Source organism: Hypomesus nipponensis, chromosome 26 (assembly GCF_054491055.1).
Source record: "Hypomesus nipponensis isolate SF chromosome 26, ASM5449105v1, whole genome shotgun sequence".
Taxonomy (NCBI): Eukaryota; Metazoa; Chordata; class Actinopteri; order Osmeriformes; family Osmeridae; genus Hypomesus; species Hypomesus nipponensis.
In genome coordinates this window covers 10,761,693-10,779,285 of record NC_140386.1, presented here as the reverse complement: position 1 = coordinate 10,779,285, position 17,593 = coordinate 10,761,693, and the positions used below count along the sequence as shown (strand labels likewise).

The 17,593-nt window shown below is 50.9% G+C and overlaps 2 protein-coding genes across 3 annotated transcripts; one reads left to right on the top strand and one right to left on the bottom strand.

The window, feature by feature from the left end:
* Positions 1-1,448: 1,448 nt before the first annotated feature.
* ap1m3 (adaptor related protein complex 1 subunit mu 3) lies at positions 1,449-13,432 on the top strand. Of its 2 annotated transcripts, XM_084692723.1 has the most exons (12): positions 1,449-1,611; positions 5,357-5,513; positions 5,612-5,679; positions 5,762-5,892; positions 8,684-8,831; positions 10,204-10,330; positions 11,090-11,232; positions 11,335-11,406; positions 11,506-11,664; positions 12,250-12,375; positions 12,458-12,533; positions 13,288-13,432. In XM_084692723.1, the coding sequence occupies exons 1-12, from the start codon at positions 1,570-1,572 to the stop codon at positions 13,308-13,310; spliced, it is 1,272 nt and encodes a 423-aa protein (XP_084548849.1). In that variant the 5' UTR covers positions 1,449-1,569; the 3' UTR covers positions 13,311-13,432. The 2 variants fall into 2 exon arrangements, with proteins under 2 accessions (XP_084548849.1, XP_084548848.1); XM_084692722.1 differs by lacking the exons at positions 12,458-12,533; positions 13,288-13,432 and having other exon boundaries at positions 11,506-12,321.
* A 1,940-nt stretch (positions 13,433-15,372) lies between these two features.
* On the bottom strand, positions 15,373-16,790 carry tmem125a (transmembrane protein 125a). Its single transcript, XM_084692322.1, has one exon. It carries the CDS (start codon positions 16,788-16,790, stop codon positions 16,065-16,067), a length of 726 nt encoding a protein of 241 aa, XP_084548448.1. The 3' UTR covers positions 15,373-16,064.
* Positions 16,791-17,593: the final 803 nt, after the last annotated feature.

Genomic DNA, 17,593 nt, shown 5'->3' with positions numbered 1-17,593 from the left:
CAATATGAGTCATCAGCTGGATGCTCGCGGTCTAGAAGCATTGGAGTTAAAGACTCGCTAAACTGACACAGAATGGTATTGGGAAGGCTGTCAATGTGATGCACTCCAACAACATCATCTAGTAATGCAAAAACCCTTTTTACATCTTCCAGTTTAACCTTAGCTGGGACACCCTTAAGCATAACTGTGCACTCTGGGTCAAAACCATACATGTCACAAAACTCCATTTTGTTTTCTCAATTAACCCAACCTTACAATTTTCAGATGATTATACTTTAAAGAGTTTTTATATTTAAGATCAAGTAGACACACTTCAGTCCCTGTTCGGGCGCCAATTTTCGTCTGTAACCAATAAACAGAATTTACTCGGGTTGTGATAGCAGTTTACTATCGGTCCAGTTTTATTTAACATTTGCTGAACTGAAATGCGTCTTACTTGATCACAATGTAGGTCAGGAACAACATAAAACAGTAAACCTCAAATCACATTGAAATGTGATTATATCAATTAGAAAAAAAATAAAAAATAAAAATATTTCCCCTTTTTTTAGGCAGTTAACCATATACTTAAATGTCTGAACAACACCCTGTTATTCAGTACAAAATACCTGAAGGAATGTTACTCGTCTTCTTTAATTAAATGTCTCTTTCTCAGTCCATGAAAACAAAGTGGATACCGAACGGTCTTCTTATAGAACATAGAACAAATCTTGAAGTGTCCTTATATTGTCTTTAGCACCAACAAAAAAAATAACAAAAGAAAGTAAAGTGCTGGCCAGCAATAATATTATAGAGCTCTATATGTGTGTGGTGGTTTAGTAATTTTGCCTGCAATCCTCGGGATATTCAGAAGATGAAGATGGCTCCTCACGATCTCGCTAGCCACAGGAAAGCACTCAGGAAACAGCGGCAGCGTCTCCTCAATGTTCATTCACTCGGCAGAGTTCCTTGCGAACGGTCTTCTAGTGGATAAACGTTGCCGACGGACTTCCGGATATTATCCAAAGAAAACCGAGTACTTTGTACGGTAAATATTTCACTTAAAATTACTTTAACAAGTTTAACTCCAAAATTAAACAGCAAGAGAATCACAGCTTCAACACACGTTGCTTGCAGGCGTTGAAGAAGATATCTACCCGCGAAAACTTCGTCTCCCAGGTAACAATAACAAACACCGTAAAACAGCAATCGTAAAGCTGCCGCAACATAAAGTGGTCGTAACCCTTAAAGAGACACACACCAAAAACAGTGATAATACAGAAAAGCATTAGCTGACTGAAAATATATCTGGGTTACATAACCACCGGACAAATTATAGGCGAATAAGTGATATGTGAGTCACAAGTGATCGCTTTTTTCAGACTGATGTGCATGTTGATGAAAGCTGTTCGACAGGTCTGACGCCGAAACACACGGCACCCGGAAAAGAGCTCAGCCGTAGTGAATGACGGCGCGACTGCCAGGAAGATGGAAGCGTTGCTGCCTCTCGTCAATTGACTGGCATGTTTTAGGGAATTTACAAAGTTACAATACAGTTTCTTCAGCAGTTCAGGAGTTCGATATACAAGGATGTCGGCTTCTGCGATATTTATATTGGACCTCAAAGGAAAGGTGAGTCGCAACCAAAGAATCAACAAGGCGGAGAAGTTGCAATATGTAGCTCTTCGACAGCGTAGCGAAGGACACCTGCTTAGGAACGTACTCAATTTTGTGCGCTTTAAAACACAGATGTTAAATTAGTTATGACTTGCAACGTTGAATACACGTGTAATATGTACACGTGATACACGTAGTGTAATGTGAATGATGACAGTATAGTACTGATTTTCACATCAACGTCACTGCACAATGCACAGTGAATGTTATCGACGTGTTATGAATAGAAACAAAACTTGCCAAACTAGTTACGCCGCACAGGGAGTAGCCTAGCATTCAGTGGATGGTTCCAACAGTTCACAGTTTCTTCCAGACTGCACCTTTTCTGTAAAATACCGTCTTCATTATCATATATTAGACTCTAAATGATTGTTAACCTGTCCAGTCAGCCTTCACTTTGCTCGAGCTTACTTTCATAAATCGTCGTGTAGTAAAATCAAATCACATCCTACTAAATCAAGATCAAACTGCGCCCCCCCCCCCCCCCTCCCTAGGCTGTATCGATCCCAAGCTATTGTAAAGTATGATAATGTTCGTTATTGTGTCTGGTCCTTATTATGTCTGGTCCCATCTGTGTGAGTGTTGATATGCAGATAGGAAAACAGCTCCGTGCCTGTGGGTGTCTGAAGGATGGATTATCCATCCACCCTGGGATTCCTTATCGTGCTGATTAATGACCCATCCCAGCCCTGGAGCAATCCAATACCTCCAGCCTTGGGTCCATTCCCATAACCTGGTCAGGTGACCCTCAGATGATGCTGACTGGACGGTGAAGGCTATACCGTCACACAGGGAAAAGACTTGGTCTAACATGCATAAGTTTGATGTTGATTAATAAGTGCTTTGTGTTGCACCATCCAATAATCGTACGGTATAGTCCAACCGGAGTCATGAATTCATCTACTGAGAGACTCACAATCAGAAGGGATTTTATTCGCCATGAATGTTTGCACAAACAAGGAATTTACTTTGGCATGGAGGTGCATACATTAAACATATAGGAATATTGAAACTTAAATATGTGGACTAACTATACAAAAGGAGCAAAGTCTAGCTAATACTAAGGGGGGTCTAGCTAATACTAAGGGGAATAAAAAATAAAATATAAGAAGCCATAATTTACAATCTAACCTAAAAAAACAGATAGTGCAAGAGAACGATACAATAGTGCAAATTGCAAGTGCAGGGTGTCATTGTGCAGCTTGTGATTTAAAGTGAGTGAGAGTCCTTGGCCATTAAAGTGGCCAACAGCGGATGGGAAGAAACTGTTCTTGTGGCGTGAGGTTTTGGTCTTGATGGACCGCAGCCTTCTGCCGGAGGGGAGTAGCTGAAACAGGGAGTGTCCAGGGTGGGAGGGGTCGGCCACAATCTTCCTCGCTCGCCTCAGGGTCCTCGAGGTGTGCAGATCCTCGAGGGAAGGCAGATTGCAGCCGATCACCTTCTCAGCAGTGCAGATGATACGCTGCAGCCTGCACTTGTCCTTGGCAGTGGCAGCAGCGTACCAGGTGGTGATGGAGGAGGTGAGGATGGACTCAATGATGGCTGTGTAGAAGTGCACCATCATTGTCTTTGGCAGGTTGAATTTCTTCAGCTGCCGCAGGAAGTACATCCTCTGTTGTGCTTTCTTGGTGAGGGAGCTGATGTTCAGTTCCCACTTGAGGTCCTGGGAGAGGATAGTGCCCAGGAAGCGGAAGGACTCCACAGTGTTGACTGGGGAGTCATACAGGGTGATGGGGGTGAGTGGGGCTGTGTTCTTCCTGAAGTCCACAACCATCTCCACTGTCTTAAGAGCATGTCTTAAGTGTTAACAAATACAAAGCCATGTTGATGGTGTCAATGTTGGTGACATTTAAAACCTCAACATTGGAAGATTTCAGAGCACTCCAGAGAACTGTATCGCACAGTTTACTCAGGCTTGTTCTAAATGCATCGATTGTTCACGGATGTTTGCCTCCCATGGAATGACCTGCCTTTAGCCTCAGAGAGATGTTCACTCTCTAGGTCAAACCGTATGCAGGCAAAATTGATTGTAACCCTGGCCTGCGGCTGTGCCTCATTGACCTGTGAGTCCTTTTTCTCCAGCCCCATAATTGCTGCAGAATCTTCTGGAAGAAAATAAACTATTACCTTCCAACCCTCGTTAAAAACGCCCCACACCCGAGAGATAGTGAAGGTGGATCCGGAAAAAACCCAGTCTAATCCCCTCAACGTCTCAGTCAGGATGCTTCGAGTATTAGCATCTCTCTTAGATCTCTGTGGTGTAGGGAAGCCTTACCTCTACCAGTGACTGCTGGGTGTGTGTGTGTGTGTCAGTCTCTCTGTGTGTGTATTCTGTTACTGTGTGTGTGTGTCAGTCTCTCTGTGTGTGTATTATGTTACTGTGTGTGTGTGTCAGTCTCTCTGTGTGTGTATTATGTTACTGTGTGTGTCCTCATTTTAACCTTACGTGTTGACTTATCAGCTGAATACAAATGTCTCGGCAGAAATACAGGTTTTGATGAGAAAGCTGAAGTTGGATGTCAGATGGGTGGTTATATTTAGCAGTCAGTGGAGAACACGCTTGTGAATGAGCATCTTTTCTCTGCCTGTTCAGATGAATGTGATAACAATAGGAGGAGGTGCAGGAACAGTAATTGGTGGTGGCTTGAAATGATTCCATAGTGAAGATTCAGTTAAAGGACCCTTTCGAATCATATTTCAGTTAACTGGATTGAATTCATTCACTCAAAACCAATATGCCATGACCCAATACTGAAGTTTTTTTATGACATGACATTCAATATGAGCATGTTTCCTTCATAGGAGACTTAATAAAGTGTCTGTTGCAAATGTCATGTCAGCAACCTGGATGGATTTAGCGGGAATACTTATCCACAGTGTCACTGACGGCAGTATGAACTCAGGTACCATATTTCTACCCAAAGCAAGTATTAAAAACTCGATCTGGTCACAATACTCCCCAAGCCTCACAACACACCACAGTACAAATGCAATTGTTGCAATGTTTAACCGTGAATAAAGTCTTCATGTCTCAATAAATCAGAAACGACACGATGTAACTAAACATAATTTCCCTTTGTGGCTTTCGGCTACAAATACAAATAGTGTTCTTTAAGATCCTTCAAGCCAGTCTTTGGTTTCACTTTTCCCTTTTGTAGAAACAGAGATTTGTTTCTCTGTCCGTTTCCTTTCCCTGTCTTAGATTAGCTGTGTCTGGCATTTCCCTCTTTCTTTATTTTCCTATTTCCTCTTCTTTGTTGTCCGCGGCCGGCCCGACCTTTTTGCCATGGAGGGCCTTGTGCTACCGGAATGTTCCTCGTCGCGTCTTCAGTGTCTGAGTTCTATCAAGCGTGGGCTTTGATCTCTCTCCTCGCTCCTTCCTGGTCTTGCGAGCGCCACCGACTCTGATCACTGAGTCATCTCTGTTGCTTTTGTTTTGGGGGGCGGCGGGGCGTTTGCAGTGCCCCCCCCCCGACTGTTTTAATTTAAGGGGTCCTCGCATTCACTTGTTTGTGTCGGTGTTTGGATGTTTTGTGAATAGTCAGCCTGCTGGCTAGCTGCAGCTCCAGTCAGGCTGAACACAGTACAGTGCACATCAGTGGAGGGGGGGCAAGCGGGGGCCAGTTGTACTGTTAGAGGGGCCCGTTACATTAAACCTTATTGTCGTCATGCATCTGTGTGTGGTTGTTTCCTGGGCCAGGTGCTGATATGCAGGAACTACATGGGGAACATGGACATGAATGAGATCGACCACTTCATGCCCATCCTGCTGAGGATGGAGGAGGATGCAGACATGTCCCCCCTGGTAGCCCACGGCTCCACCCACTTCCTGTGGATCAAACACAGCAACCTTTACTGTATCCTTCGCCACAGGAAGTCCTGCTGTGACTTCATTGTATGGATTTGAAAAGTGAAAGGAAAAAAAGGTATTTTCTACTTAACTGACTGTTTTCAGTGGTGGCAATGACCAAGAAGAATGCCAATGCTGGTCTGGTGTACTCCTTTCTCTACAAAATAGTGGAGGTTAGTATAACATGATTACACTTCTGTGTGTACACACATACTCACACACACGCTGATCACCTGTTTGTCTGACTGTCTGTAGGTGTTCAAAGAGTACTTCAAGGAGTTGGAGGAGGAGAGTATCCGTGACAACTTTGTGACGGTCTACGAGCTGATGGATGAGATTATGGACTTTGGCTTCCCTCAGACGACAGACAGCAAGATCCTGCAAGAGTGAGTGGCCTCACTTAGCCTGTCAGAACCAGCCACTGTTGCTCGGACTTGTCAATGCTAATGCAGGCTAGCATCTAGCATCCAGACTAGCATTTAGGCTAGCTTTCATACTAGCATTTAGGCTAGCGTCCAGGCTACCATCCAAGCTAGCTGTCAGGTTAACATTTAGGCTAGCGTCCAAGCTAGCTGTCAGACTAGCATCCAGGACACAGGGTTCAGTGGGTTTAGCTTGTTAGCCAGGCGAGCAGCTTGTTAGCCAGGCGAGCAGCTTGTTAGCCAGGCGAGCAGCTTGTTAGCCAGGCGAGCAGCTTGTTAGCCAGGCGAGCAGCTTGTTAGCCAGGCGAGCAGCCTTGTTTTTGTGTTCCCATCAGGACTCCTGGGAAATGTGCCATGTTCCCGGGTAGCTTTATCATGCTCTTAATGAGGGCCGCGCTGCCACGGTAACGCACACTTTATGTCTGCCCAATTACCTATCAGTAATTAGTGTTGCACCTTTAATTGAAGCCCTCATTGCTCAACATGTGATATCGTTCAGTTTTATGACAATCAAATAGCTGGCCGGCGTACTCCGACAAAACCGGCATTGATGAAGATCCGTAGTGAATTGCCTTTGCTCTTAGCATGGATGACTGTTTTTTTCTGTCTTGGTGGCTGAATAGTACTGATAACTGCCAGTCTCCGGCTGACACACACACACACACACGCAGACACACAATGCCACTGTCAGCTGGCTGCACTCCAGACAAACTGAGCTCCTAGTTCCCCAGCCCCCACCCATCCTCAGATTTCTCCAGTCTCTAACTCTCAACCTCCTCCCTTCTCCCCTCCACCTGCTCCACCACTCCACCACTCCACCACTCCACCACTCCACCGCTCCACCGCTCCACCTGCTCCACCACTCCACCACTCCACCACTCCACCACTCCACCACTCCACCACTCCACCTGCTCCACCACTCCACCACTCCACCACTCCACCACTCCACCACTCCACCACTCCACCACTCCACCTGCTCCACCACTCCACCTGCTCCACCACTCCACCACTCCACCACTCCACCACTCCACCACTCCACCACTCCACCACTCCACCACTCCACCTGCTCCACCACTCCACCACTCCACCACTCCACCACTCCACCACTCCACCACTCCACCAGCTCCACCACTCCACCACTCCACCACTCCACCACTCCACCACTCCACCGCTCCACCACTCCACCACTCCACCACTCCCAGCCTTCCCCATTTGGTCAGGCCAAACTTCCCTTGATAGTACAGTGAATGAATGTGCGTGTGTATGCGCATGCTTTGGAAGGTACAATCGAGCTGAGCAGTCAGTTCTCAACCCAGCGCTCTCTGATTCAGTCATCTGCATTTCAATAGCAGGAGAGTAAACAATCATCTCCAGCTTGTTAGTCTTTCATCTGTCCGAGCTGAGAGAGGCAGCGACACGTTGAGATCAGAGATGGGGGGAGGATGTGGGGAGGGGGGGAGGGGGGGGGAGGGGCTGGGTTCAGAATAGAATGCCACATGGTCGCCGTGTCAACGGTCTACCTCTGAAATAGACCCACCTGGTTTCTGCAGCGTCTGTTTTGGGATTGGCTTGTAGGCAGACGGGCACCTTCCGAGCCGACAAGGAGGGAAGGTCTGCAGGCTGCAGCAGGGTCTAGTCTGCAGGCTACAGCAGGTTTTATATGTAGAAGATTGGATCAATCCACCATTACCCCAGGGAGGACTGCTGGGCCTGGGGAGGGGGCAGGAGGGAGGGGGGAAGGGCAGGGGGGAGGGAGGGGGGAAGGGCAGGGGGGAGGGAGGGGGGAAGGGGAGGGGGGAGGGAGGGGGGAAGGGCAGGGGGGAGGGAGGGGGGAGGGAGGGGGGAAGGGCAGGGGGGAGGGAGGGGGGAAGGGCAGGGGGGAGGGAGGGGGGAAGGGCAGGGGGGAGGGAGGGGGGAAGGGCAGGGGGGAGGGAGGGGGGAAGGGCAGGGGGGAGGGAGGGGGGTGTTTACTTGCAAAACAGAGGAAAGATCTATCAAGGGAATACACACAGTTTGTGTGTGCCTGAGTGTGTGTCTGTGCATTGTTGTGTGTTGACACTTGACGACGTGTGGTGCACAGTGTCACCTGTCTGGGAGTCGTGAGGGGCAGGGGTCAGGTGTTCCCTTACTGGAATAACCTGGGTCACGTGTTTGCATAGATGCAACACAAAAGGATCTCAATGTCCCCGTGTCCCCATGGCCAACACACACACACACACACACACACACACACACACACACACAGCAGAATATGCTTATCATATACTGGGTGTAAAGGTGTATTGATTCTAACGGGAGCTTTGATGTTTGACTGATCGGAGATGTGCCTTAACACTGGGATTCCTGTAAGCTTGTTCTAATTACACACACGACCAGCCAGCTGGCTGTGCAAACAGCCCCTGGAAGTCCTTTTTCTCACTCAACACTCTGTATCCTGTCTCACGACACACTATCTCACTTCCTGACTGGGTGCTCTCCTGGTCCCCTAGCAGACACTGTCTCACCTGACTGGGTCCCCTATTAGATCTCAGCCTTAGTCACAAGTCCCGTTGAGCAGGTCAACATGGGTGCTCCTTCGCTATCCTCGCCCTCACACTGCACTCCTCTCCCTTCCTCTCCCTTCCTACCCCTTCCTCCCCCTTCCTCTCCCTTCCTCTCCCTTCCTCTCCCTTCCTCCCCCTTCCTCCCCCTTCCTCCCCCTTCCTCTCCCTTCCTCTCCCTTCCTCCCCCTTCCTCCCCCTTCCTCTCCTGCCAGGTACATTACCCAGCAGGGTCACAAGTTGGAGGTGGGGGCCCCGCGTCCCCCAGCCACCGTCACCAACGCCGTGTCCTGGAGGTCAGAGGGCATCAAATACAGAAAGAATGAGGTGTTCATGGACGTCATCGAGTCGGTTAACCTGCTGGTGAGCTCTGTCTCTCTTTCATTCAGAATACTTACCCTGGTCCTACTCAGTAACTGTTCAATTTAAATCTTTTTTTGTTTGTTGACACAACGCTGATTCGGATGCAACTGTGGGTCATTGCTACTTCCCTATTTGAGCTTCTCAGAACCTCTCTTTCCATCGAGAAGTTGTATTATTCACTGGCATGTTGATTGCTGATAGCACGTCTTTGTAATCAAAACCATGAATTAAAGCAATGGAAATGTAAATATGCCATTTGTTAAGCGTTTACAGGTATGAGACATATTTAGTTTAAAGGACCATTTGTTACACTTTTTGTTGTTGATTTAGTGCGCTGTATGTGTGGAGTATGTTGTCGTGTGTGTAGGCTTTTAATAACTCGCGGGTGACAGGCAGTAAAAAAGACAGATTCAAGTCATGTGAGCTGAGTTTTTATAGAGTATGTCCCTCACTACCTCCGCAAGCTTTAACAAAGGCCAAGTCCACACCGTTGTCCTCGCAAAGGCAAACATTGTCTAAATCCAGCTCAGTGCTAACTTGTAAACACAGTGAGAATGACCAGCCTCAAGTCAACTATTTCCTCCTGGTGGACAACCCTGCGATGTGCTTGGCCCTTAGTGGCCCCGGGCCCTCGCAGGCAGCCTATGAGGCCTGTCGTCGTGGTGAGGTCAACGACGGGTGGAGGCGAGGCCACACCCCTAGCTGTCGTTCCTGGTGGTGACATCACCGTGACATCACCATCCAGACATGCTCTGTAGCTCCTGGCTCGTCAGGACCCAGACCAGGTCTGCCTTCCGTCCCATTCTCACGGCCCCTCCTCCCTTCCCTCTGGATGTGCCATCCCCAACCACCCCTCCCTCACCCCCCCACCCCCCACCCTCCCTCACCACTCCATCACCCCCCCACCCCCCACCCTCACCCCTCCCTCACCCCCCACCCCCCACCCTCACCCCTCCACCCCACCCTCCCTCACCCCCCCACCCCACCCTCCCTCACCCCCCCACCCCACCCACCCCTCCACCCCCCCTCCCTCACCCCCCCACCCTCCCTCACCCCCCCACCCCACCCACCCCTCCATCACCCCCCCACCCCCCACCCTCCCTCACCCCCCCACCCTCCCTCACCCCCCCACCCCACCCACCCCTCCACCCCCCCTCCCTCACCCCTCCACCCCCCCTCCCTCACCCCCCCACCCCACCCACCCCTCCATCACCCCCCCACCCCCCACCCTCCCTCACCCCCCCACCCCACCCACCCCTCCATCACCCCCCCACCCCCCACCCTCCCTCACCCCCCCACCCTCCCTCACCCCCCCACCCCACCCACCCCTCCACCCCCCCTCCCTCACCCCTCCACCCCCCCCACCCTGCAGGTCAGTGCTACGGGCAGCGTGCTCCGCAGTGAGATCGTGGGCAGCATCAAGCTGAAGGTGGTGCTGTCTGGGATGCCTGAGCTCAGGCTGGGTCTCAACGACAAAGTCCTCTTCGAGATCACTGGCAGTGAGTGATTCTGTCTACATAGCTTTGTATCTCTGTATCTCTGTATCTCTCTCTCTCTCTGTGTCTCTCTCTCTGTGTCTCTCTGTCTCTCTCTCTGTCTGTCTGACTCTCTCTCCGTCTGACTCTCTCTCTGTCTCTCTCTCTGTGTCTCTCTGTCTCTCTCTCTGTCTCTCTGTCTGTCTGACTCTCTCTCCGTCTGACTCTCTCTCTGTCTCTCTCTCTGTCTGTCGTTTTTATTCTTACACTGAAACAAAGACAGTTTAAAAACAAACACACTTCCATTGACAGTTCCCCTCCTCCACCTCCTTCCCATCAGTTTCAGTATTCACCCCGCCTCCCCTCCCTCTCCATTTGCTTCTCTTCGTATTTCACCTCTCCCTCCTCCTCTTCTCGTCTGGTTGATAATCTCCTCCCTCCAGGCGAGACCCTCACATGAAAGATGCCCCCTGGACGGCAGCCTGCAGGAATATACAGGAGGAGGGGGGGAGGGGGGGGGGGAGGAGGAGGAGGGGGGGGGCGGGGAGGAGGAGGAGGGGGTTTTAGGAGGGGGGGTGGAGGGGGGAAGGGCAGTCTGGAGAGGTGGGGAAGATATCTGAAAAAATATACACTGACAGACAGATGGACGCAAGACTTAAACGTGCTTTGACTCTGCGGTTGATGGTGAAACCAGTTTTCTTCATGTGGGCTGAGGTCAGGCTGACCATGTGAACACACAGAGAAGGTAAACAGTGACCTCTGCTGGTGTGTGTGTGTGTTCAGGAGAGAAGAGCAAGACTGTGGAGCTGGAGGATGTCAAGTTTCATCAGTGCGTTCGTTTGTCGCGCTTCGAGAATGACCGCACCATCTCCTTCATCCCTCCGGACGGAGAGAGCGAGCTCATGTCCTACCGCCTGAACACCACGGTCAGTCCCCCACACACACACACACACACACACACACACACGCACACACACACACGCACACACACTGAGCTGTGCTGACCTTGCTCTCCCCGCCCGTGACAGGTGAAGCCCCTCATATGGATTGAGAGTGTGATAGAGAGGTTCTCTCACAGCAGAGTTGAGATCAAGGTCAAGGTCAGTCACGCTCCTCCCTGCTGTCTCACAGCCAACCCCTCGACTAGCTTCAATAAGACGCCATCTTTGACGTCCCACCCCTGACCCCTGACCCCCCAGGCCCGCAGCCAGTTCAAGAGCCGCTCCACCGCCAACAACGTGTGCATCCTGGTGCCGGTGCCCAGCGACGCCGACTCGCCCAAGTTCAAGACAAGCACCGGGAGCGCCAAGTGGGTCCCAGAGAAGAACGTGGCGGTGTGGAACATCAAGTCCTTCCCTGTAAGACCTCCGCCTCTCAGACGCCTCTCAGACGCCTCTCAGACGCCTCGCAGACGCCTCGCAGACAGTTTTCAGTCGATGTTCTCCACATGTACTTGTCAGGTTGCGGGTTTCTTGTTTGAGTTTTGTGAGTCATTTGCACGTCACTTCCATGTCTCTCAGGGAGAACAGCGAGGCATGACTCAGGACCAGCTCAGGGTCTGCCGTGCGTCACAGTCTACAGGCGCTCCACTAATTACTGATGAAAGCCGTTACAAAACGCTTGACGTGTGTGCCGGTAGTTTGAGCCCACCTGACAACCCTTTGTTGAACCAGGAAGTTGGCTGGACAGGTGTTTTAGCATGTAGCTGTGCTCAGCCTGACGAGGGTGTAATGGTTAGGTAGATCTCACACTGTTGATCACTTCTTACCATAGCAGGTGTTAAGTTACCATGGAGATGGAAAGATGCTCAGAGGCTTGGAAATGTCAAGGTTGTTGAGAGGCTGTGTGTGTGTGTGTGTGTGTGTGTGTGTGTGTGTGTGTGTGTGTGTGTGTGTGTGTGTGTGTGTGTGTGTGTGTGTGTGTGTGTGTGTGTGTGTGTGTAGGGCGGTAAGGAGTACACGATGAGAGCCCACTTTGGCATGCCGAGTGTGGAGAGTGATGAACTGGAAGGGAAGAGGCCCATCACTGTCAGCTTTGAGATCCCCTATTTCACCGTGTCTGGCATCCAGGTAAGACCACCAGGACTGAACCAGGTGTGTGTGTGATATCCAACTGGATCATGTCTAATGGACCTCTATCATGGCTTCCCAGGTACGCTACTTAAAGATCATTGAGAAGAGTGGTTATCAAGCGTTACCATGGGTACGCTACATCACACAGAGTGGAGGTAAGACACACACACACACTCACACACACACTCACACACACACACACACTCACACACACACACACACACACTCACACACACTGTATACCTACCAAGGTCTGTTCACTTCTGAGTGTGTACAAGGCCTCTGGACAGACGTGTGTCTGGATGTGAGGTCATCCTGATGTCACCCAGCCGTGACCCGGCCCATAAGATCTGTTACATCTGTCAGCATTGAGCCGTGGCTCAGGGACTGAATAATAATACCTTCCAGTGCCACCAGGTTTACTGTTCACTGCTCTGTACGCCAAGGTGCCTATCACCTTTCTGCTCATGCTGAGGGGAGGGAGGGAGCAAGGGAAAAGAGAGAGAGGGAGAGAGAAGGAAATGGGAGAGAGAGAAAGGAGACAAAGGAAGAGAGGGAGAGAGATAAGGGGAAGGAGAGAGGGAATGAGAGGGGGGATGAGAGAGAGGTAAGAGGGAAAGATCAAAAGTGAGGGGTGAAGGAGGGACAGAAAGTAACAGTGCACTCCCTCACACTGGCAGTGTTGACTTATTCAGAAGCAGGCGTTGGAAAGCCACAACAGCATATCCACTGACCCCAATGTGATCTCCAAGACCCCCCCCCCCCCCCCCACCTGCGAGTTTAAGATGCTAAACCTGCTAATGTTGCCTGTAATGGGATTGGCCCAGTACAGGGGGGGAAGGAGGGGCTAGGTGATGATGGATAGAACCCGTGCTCTCGCTAACGCCCTGACATCTCTCCTTCTGGCAGATTATCAGCTTCGGACGAACTAAGGGCAAGCGTGCTGCCAGACAAATGGATCCCCTCTCTGCCTCCCTCCCTCTCTCTCTCTCTCCCTTTCTCCCTCTCCCTCCCTCCCTCTCTCTCTCTCTCCCTTTCTCCCTCTCCCTCCCTCCCTCCCTCTCTCTCCCTCTCCCTCCCTCCCTCTCCCTCCCTCTCCCTCCCTCCCTCCCTCCCTCCCTCCCTCCCTCCCTCCCTCCCTCCCTCCCTCCCTCCCTCCCTCCCTCCCTCCCTCCCTCCCTCCCTCCCTCCCTCCCTCCCTCCCTCTCTCTCTCTCTCCCTTTCTCCCTCTCCCTCCCTCCCTCCCTCCCTCCCTCTCTCCCTCCCTCCCTCTCTCTCTCTCTCCCTTTCTCCCTCTCCCTCCCTCCCTCCCTCTCTCCCTGCCTCCTTTTGGAGGAAGGGACAGCAGAGGACAGGAAAGGGGAACGCAGCAAACTTTCAAACCTCTCCAAGGGAAGATGGGAGGACGGAAGGATAGTGCTGTCACTGCTTGACTCTCTCTCTCTCTGTCTCTCTCCTCAGCACCCAAAAGAAACATTTTATCTGTAGAATATTGAATTCAGTAGGGTAGACTTTTAGGATTGATTACATGTCATCGTAGCTTTGTGATTATTGGGGTTTTTCTCGTGGTATCTGCGTACCAGAACTATGTACAGTAGGTGCTTCTATTGGAACCTCATGTTTTATACAGCCTGATATCAAGCTGATGTTGTATAGTAAAGGTGTGTTTGTGGGGGAGGGGGGGAGGGGGGGGGGTTTAATGTGTTGTCTTGGTTGTCATTTTTCAAAGAGCTGTAAACAGATTCCTCTCTGTGATGAGATAAGCATATCACCGTGGCTACCAGTGGAACGGGTGTGTGTCCCTGAGCTGGAACACAGCCTCCTTCCCCCATGTGTCTGTCAAGTCATGGTTTTTGAAGTTGTGTACGTACCAGGACGTTGTGCACTAGACCAGGAAGTACTGTACTTGGATGGAGTTGAATGGAGTTGACTTTACCAGGACATAGTACTCTACCTAGACTTTGTCTCCTGTACCAGGAAGTAGTTAAGAGGCCAGGCCATGTGTCTGATACCCAAACAGCCATGGTGTCCAGCCATATGCAGGGGCAGGTCTAGGTCATACATTCTGTTATTCTTTCACTTTGAAGGCTAAATCGTAACCTTTCTGACACGGGTGTTTGTCTAAATCCCGCCTCCTTTGTGAATGTGCTGCCTATCAGTTCAGCAGCTTGATCTCTTGCACGATGGAATTCAGGTTGGAGAAAACGGCTCAAGTCAATTTTCCGTGACCACAAATGTTTCTTTTGTAATCAGGCATTGAGGACGCTCCTATTAATGGTAGACAACTGAATTTTATTTTCAGATAGCTTTTTAAATTTTCTCTTTTTTTTCTCTGTGGCTGTAATTATAAGTGTGTGTGTTTTCAATCTTATTCAATTAACACTGCTTGTCAATTGGGAAAGAAAAGGGAAATATTTATAAAAATAAACAACTTTGTACCATATCTTTGAGAATGGATCTTTGGTGAGAGAGGAGGCAGGCCCTCTCTCTCTCTCTCTCTCTCTCTCTCTCTCTCTCTCTCTCTCTCTCTCTCTCTCTCTCTCTCTCTCTCTCTCTCTCTCTCTCTCTCTCTCTCTCTCTCTCTCTCTCTCTCTCTCTCTCTCTCTCTCTCTCTCTCTCTCTCTCTCTCTCTCTCTCTCTCTCTCTCTCTCTCTCTCTCTCTCTCTCTCTCTCTCTCTCTCTCTCTCTCTCTCAGGGCACACATGCTTGCACCACCTGTCTCCATCCCATCATTGAGGGATTACACTTGTACTGGTGCAGTCGCTGAAGATGCCTTGTGTGTGTGTGTGTGCTTGGTACAGAGCAATGCCAGCTCAAGACCATGTGTGTGTGTGGCCCATTGTTCCCCGGCGGGACTGTCCGTCATCGAGCCACAGTGGTTGACTGTGTGACTCGTTTGTTCAGCTTCTCATATGCCTAACCCTGATAAGGTGTGACACACACACACACACTCACGCACACACACACACACACACACAAACACATACTGTTAAGACTTAACCATGGCAACAATGCCATATCCTTCTCTTGGGATTCTTGATTCAATTCAGTGAACGCTGGTGGAGGGCAAGTCAGCTCTGCTGAATGTGAAGTCACAGGACAGTCATAAAAACTACCGCGCAAGGCGACCTGCACTGACAAAGAATTAAAACACAACAAACTCTACAGTAGGAGAGTTTCAGCAGTGCTGAGGAACAGGATGTGAAGGCATGACAAAGACGTGTGTCATTAGATCGACAGGTACTCATTTAGTTTGGTCAAGGGGGGGTACAATTGTGAATGATTCAAGTCACATCATTTGATGGTTTAATCGCTCCATTGAGGACAGTCTACGTGGACATAGAGTAGATTCCATATTGCTGTGTGTCTGGTGATAGCAGGCCAACGTTCATCTGATGGTTCATGCCTGCTAGTGTCGGTGCAGTGGATCTCCCTAGTTCAGTTTATCCAGTAGTGGCAGAAATCACAATGCATCCATATACCGTGAGCCCCGCGTTTGAACTGTAGAAATACAACGAGTAGATCAGACTCTCCTCTCCTCCTCTCGTTGGCTTGTCAGCATTCGCAGTGCCACAGTCATCTTCCCAAGAGATTTAGTACCATGTGGCTTTATGATCAAGCAGCCAAACTCTCCAATCGTCGTCCAAGGTGATGCTTGGTATGGAGCGTGCGTGTTGGTCAGTGCCTCAAATGAGGTTGGCCAGGCTGGAGGTGGTCTCTCTCCGGGCGCGGTGGTTCATGTGACCCGAGATGGTGAAGACCCCCACCATCCTGTCTCTCAGCCTCCGCCCGGGCCTCCGCCCAGGCCTGCTCCCCTCCAGCAGGAACACCACCAGCGCGTACACCCCCGCCCCCGTCACGGCCGCCCCCCCGCCCACCAGCATCACCACCCCAGAGACGTACATGTCGTTGAGGGCCTGGCCTGGCTTGGGCATGTGATTGGCCAGGGCCAGCTTCAGAAGCACCGCCCCGCAGAGGACGAGGGCCAGCCCCGTGCCCAGCACCACCAGGAGGTCTGACAGCCCGCCGCTCTTCAGCACGTCGATCCGCTGCCGGCTGCGGATGCAGTTCATGTCCTGCACGGCCGAGCTGAGCAGCTGTTTGAGCAGCACGGCGAGCGCCAGCAGGCACAGGGCCGTGCCTGCGCCCAGACGCCACTCGCTGGACACGCTGGTGGTGGTGGAGAGGAGGCCCACGCCGCCCAGACCGCAGCCCAGGATCAGCAGCACCGACACGGAGTAGCACAGCAGAGACTTGCCCGGTTCGCGGAACCACCACAGCTCCACTTGCTCGTCAAGGACGCTGCGCTGGATCTGGGCCGGGTCGGCCCCCTGCTGGGCCCCCTGCTGGGCCTCCTGCTGGGCCTCCTGCTGGGCCCCCTGCTGAGGGGGAAAGTCCTCAAGCTCCGGCATCCTCCCAGCCTTACTGGGACACACACACACACACAGTGTGGGAAACCAGAAAGATGCTCAGTGGCTTCAGTGGATCCAGAAGAAACACCCTTCAGTAGATCCCCTCTCTCCTTCAGTAGATCCCCTCTCTCTTCAGTAGATCCCCTCTCTCCTTCAGTAGATCCCCTCTCTCCTTCAGTAGATCCCCTCTCTCCTTCAGTAGATCCCCTCTCTGCTCAGTAGATCCCCTCTCTCTTCAGTAGATCCCCTCTCTCCTTCAGTAGATCCCCTCTCTCCTTCAGTAGATCCCCTCTCTGCTCAGTAGATCCCCTCTCTCCTTCAGTAGATCCCCTCTCTCCTTCAGTAGATCCCCTCTCTGCTCAGTAGATCCCCTCTCTCTTCAGTAGATCACTTTCCTCCTCGGTGGATCCCAGATCTCCTTCTGTGTGGCAGAACCTAACAGAACCAATCCCTGCAGGAGGAGAGAGACAGAGCGCACTGAGTCAGACAGCAACACACACAAAGATGAACACACAGACACACAGACAGCATAGCATATGCATCTCTAAATGCAGTGTGTGTGTGTGTGTGTGTGTGTGGCAGCCTCCGGTCCATCCTCTCTCTGACGTGACGGTATGAAGATAGCGGCGCCGCGCCGCAAATCGTCCTCTCTCTTTCCACGGGGCTCAACTATTAATCCCTTTATCAATGGGCTGTCCCTGTAGTCACGGCGACCCTCAAGGTTACAGCCCACAGACAGCTTGTCTTTAAAAGCCTGTCAGCGCCTTTACTATCAACGTCAGCAGAGCGAGACGCGAGTGCGC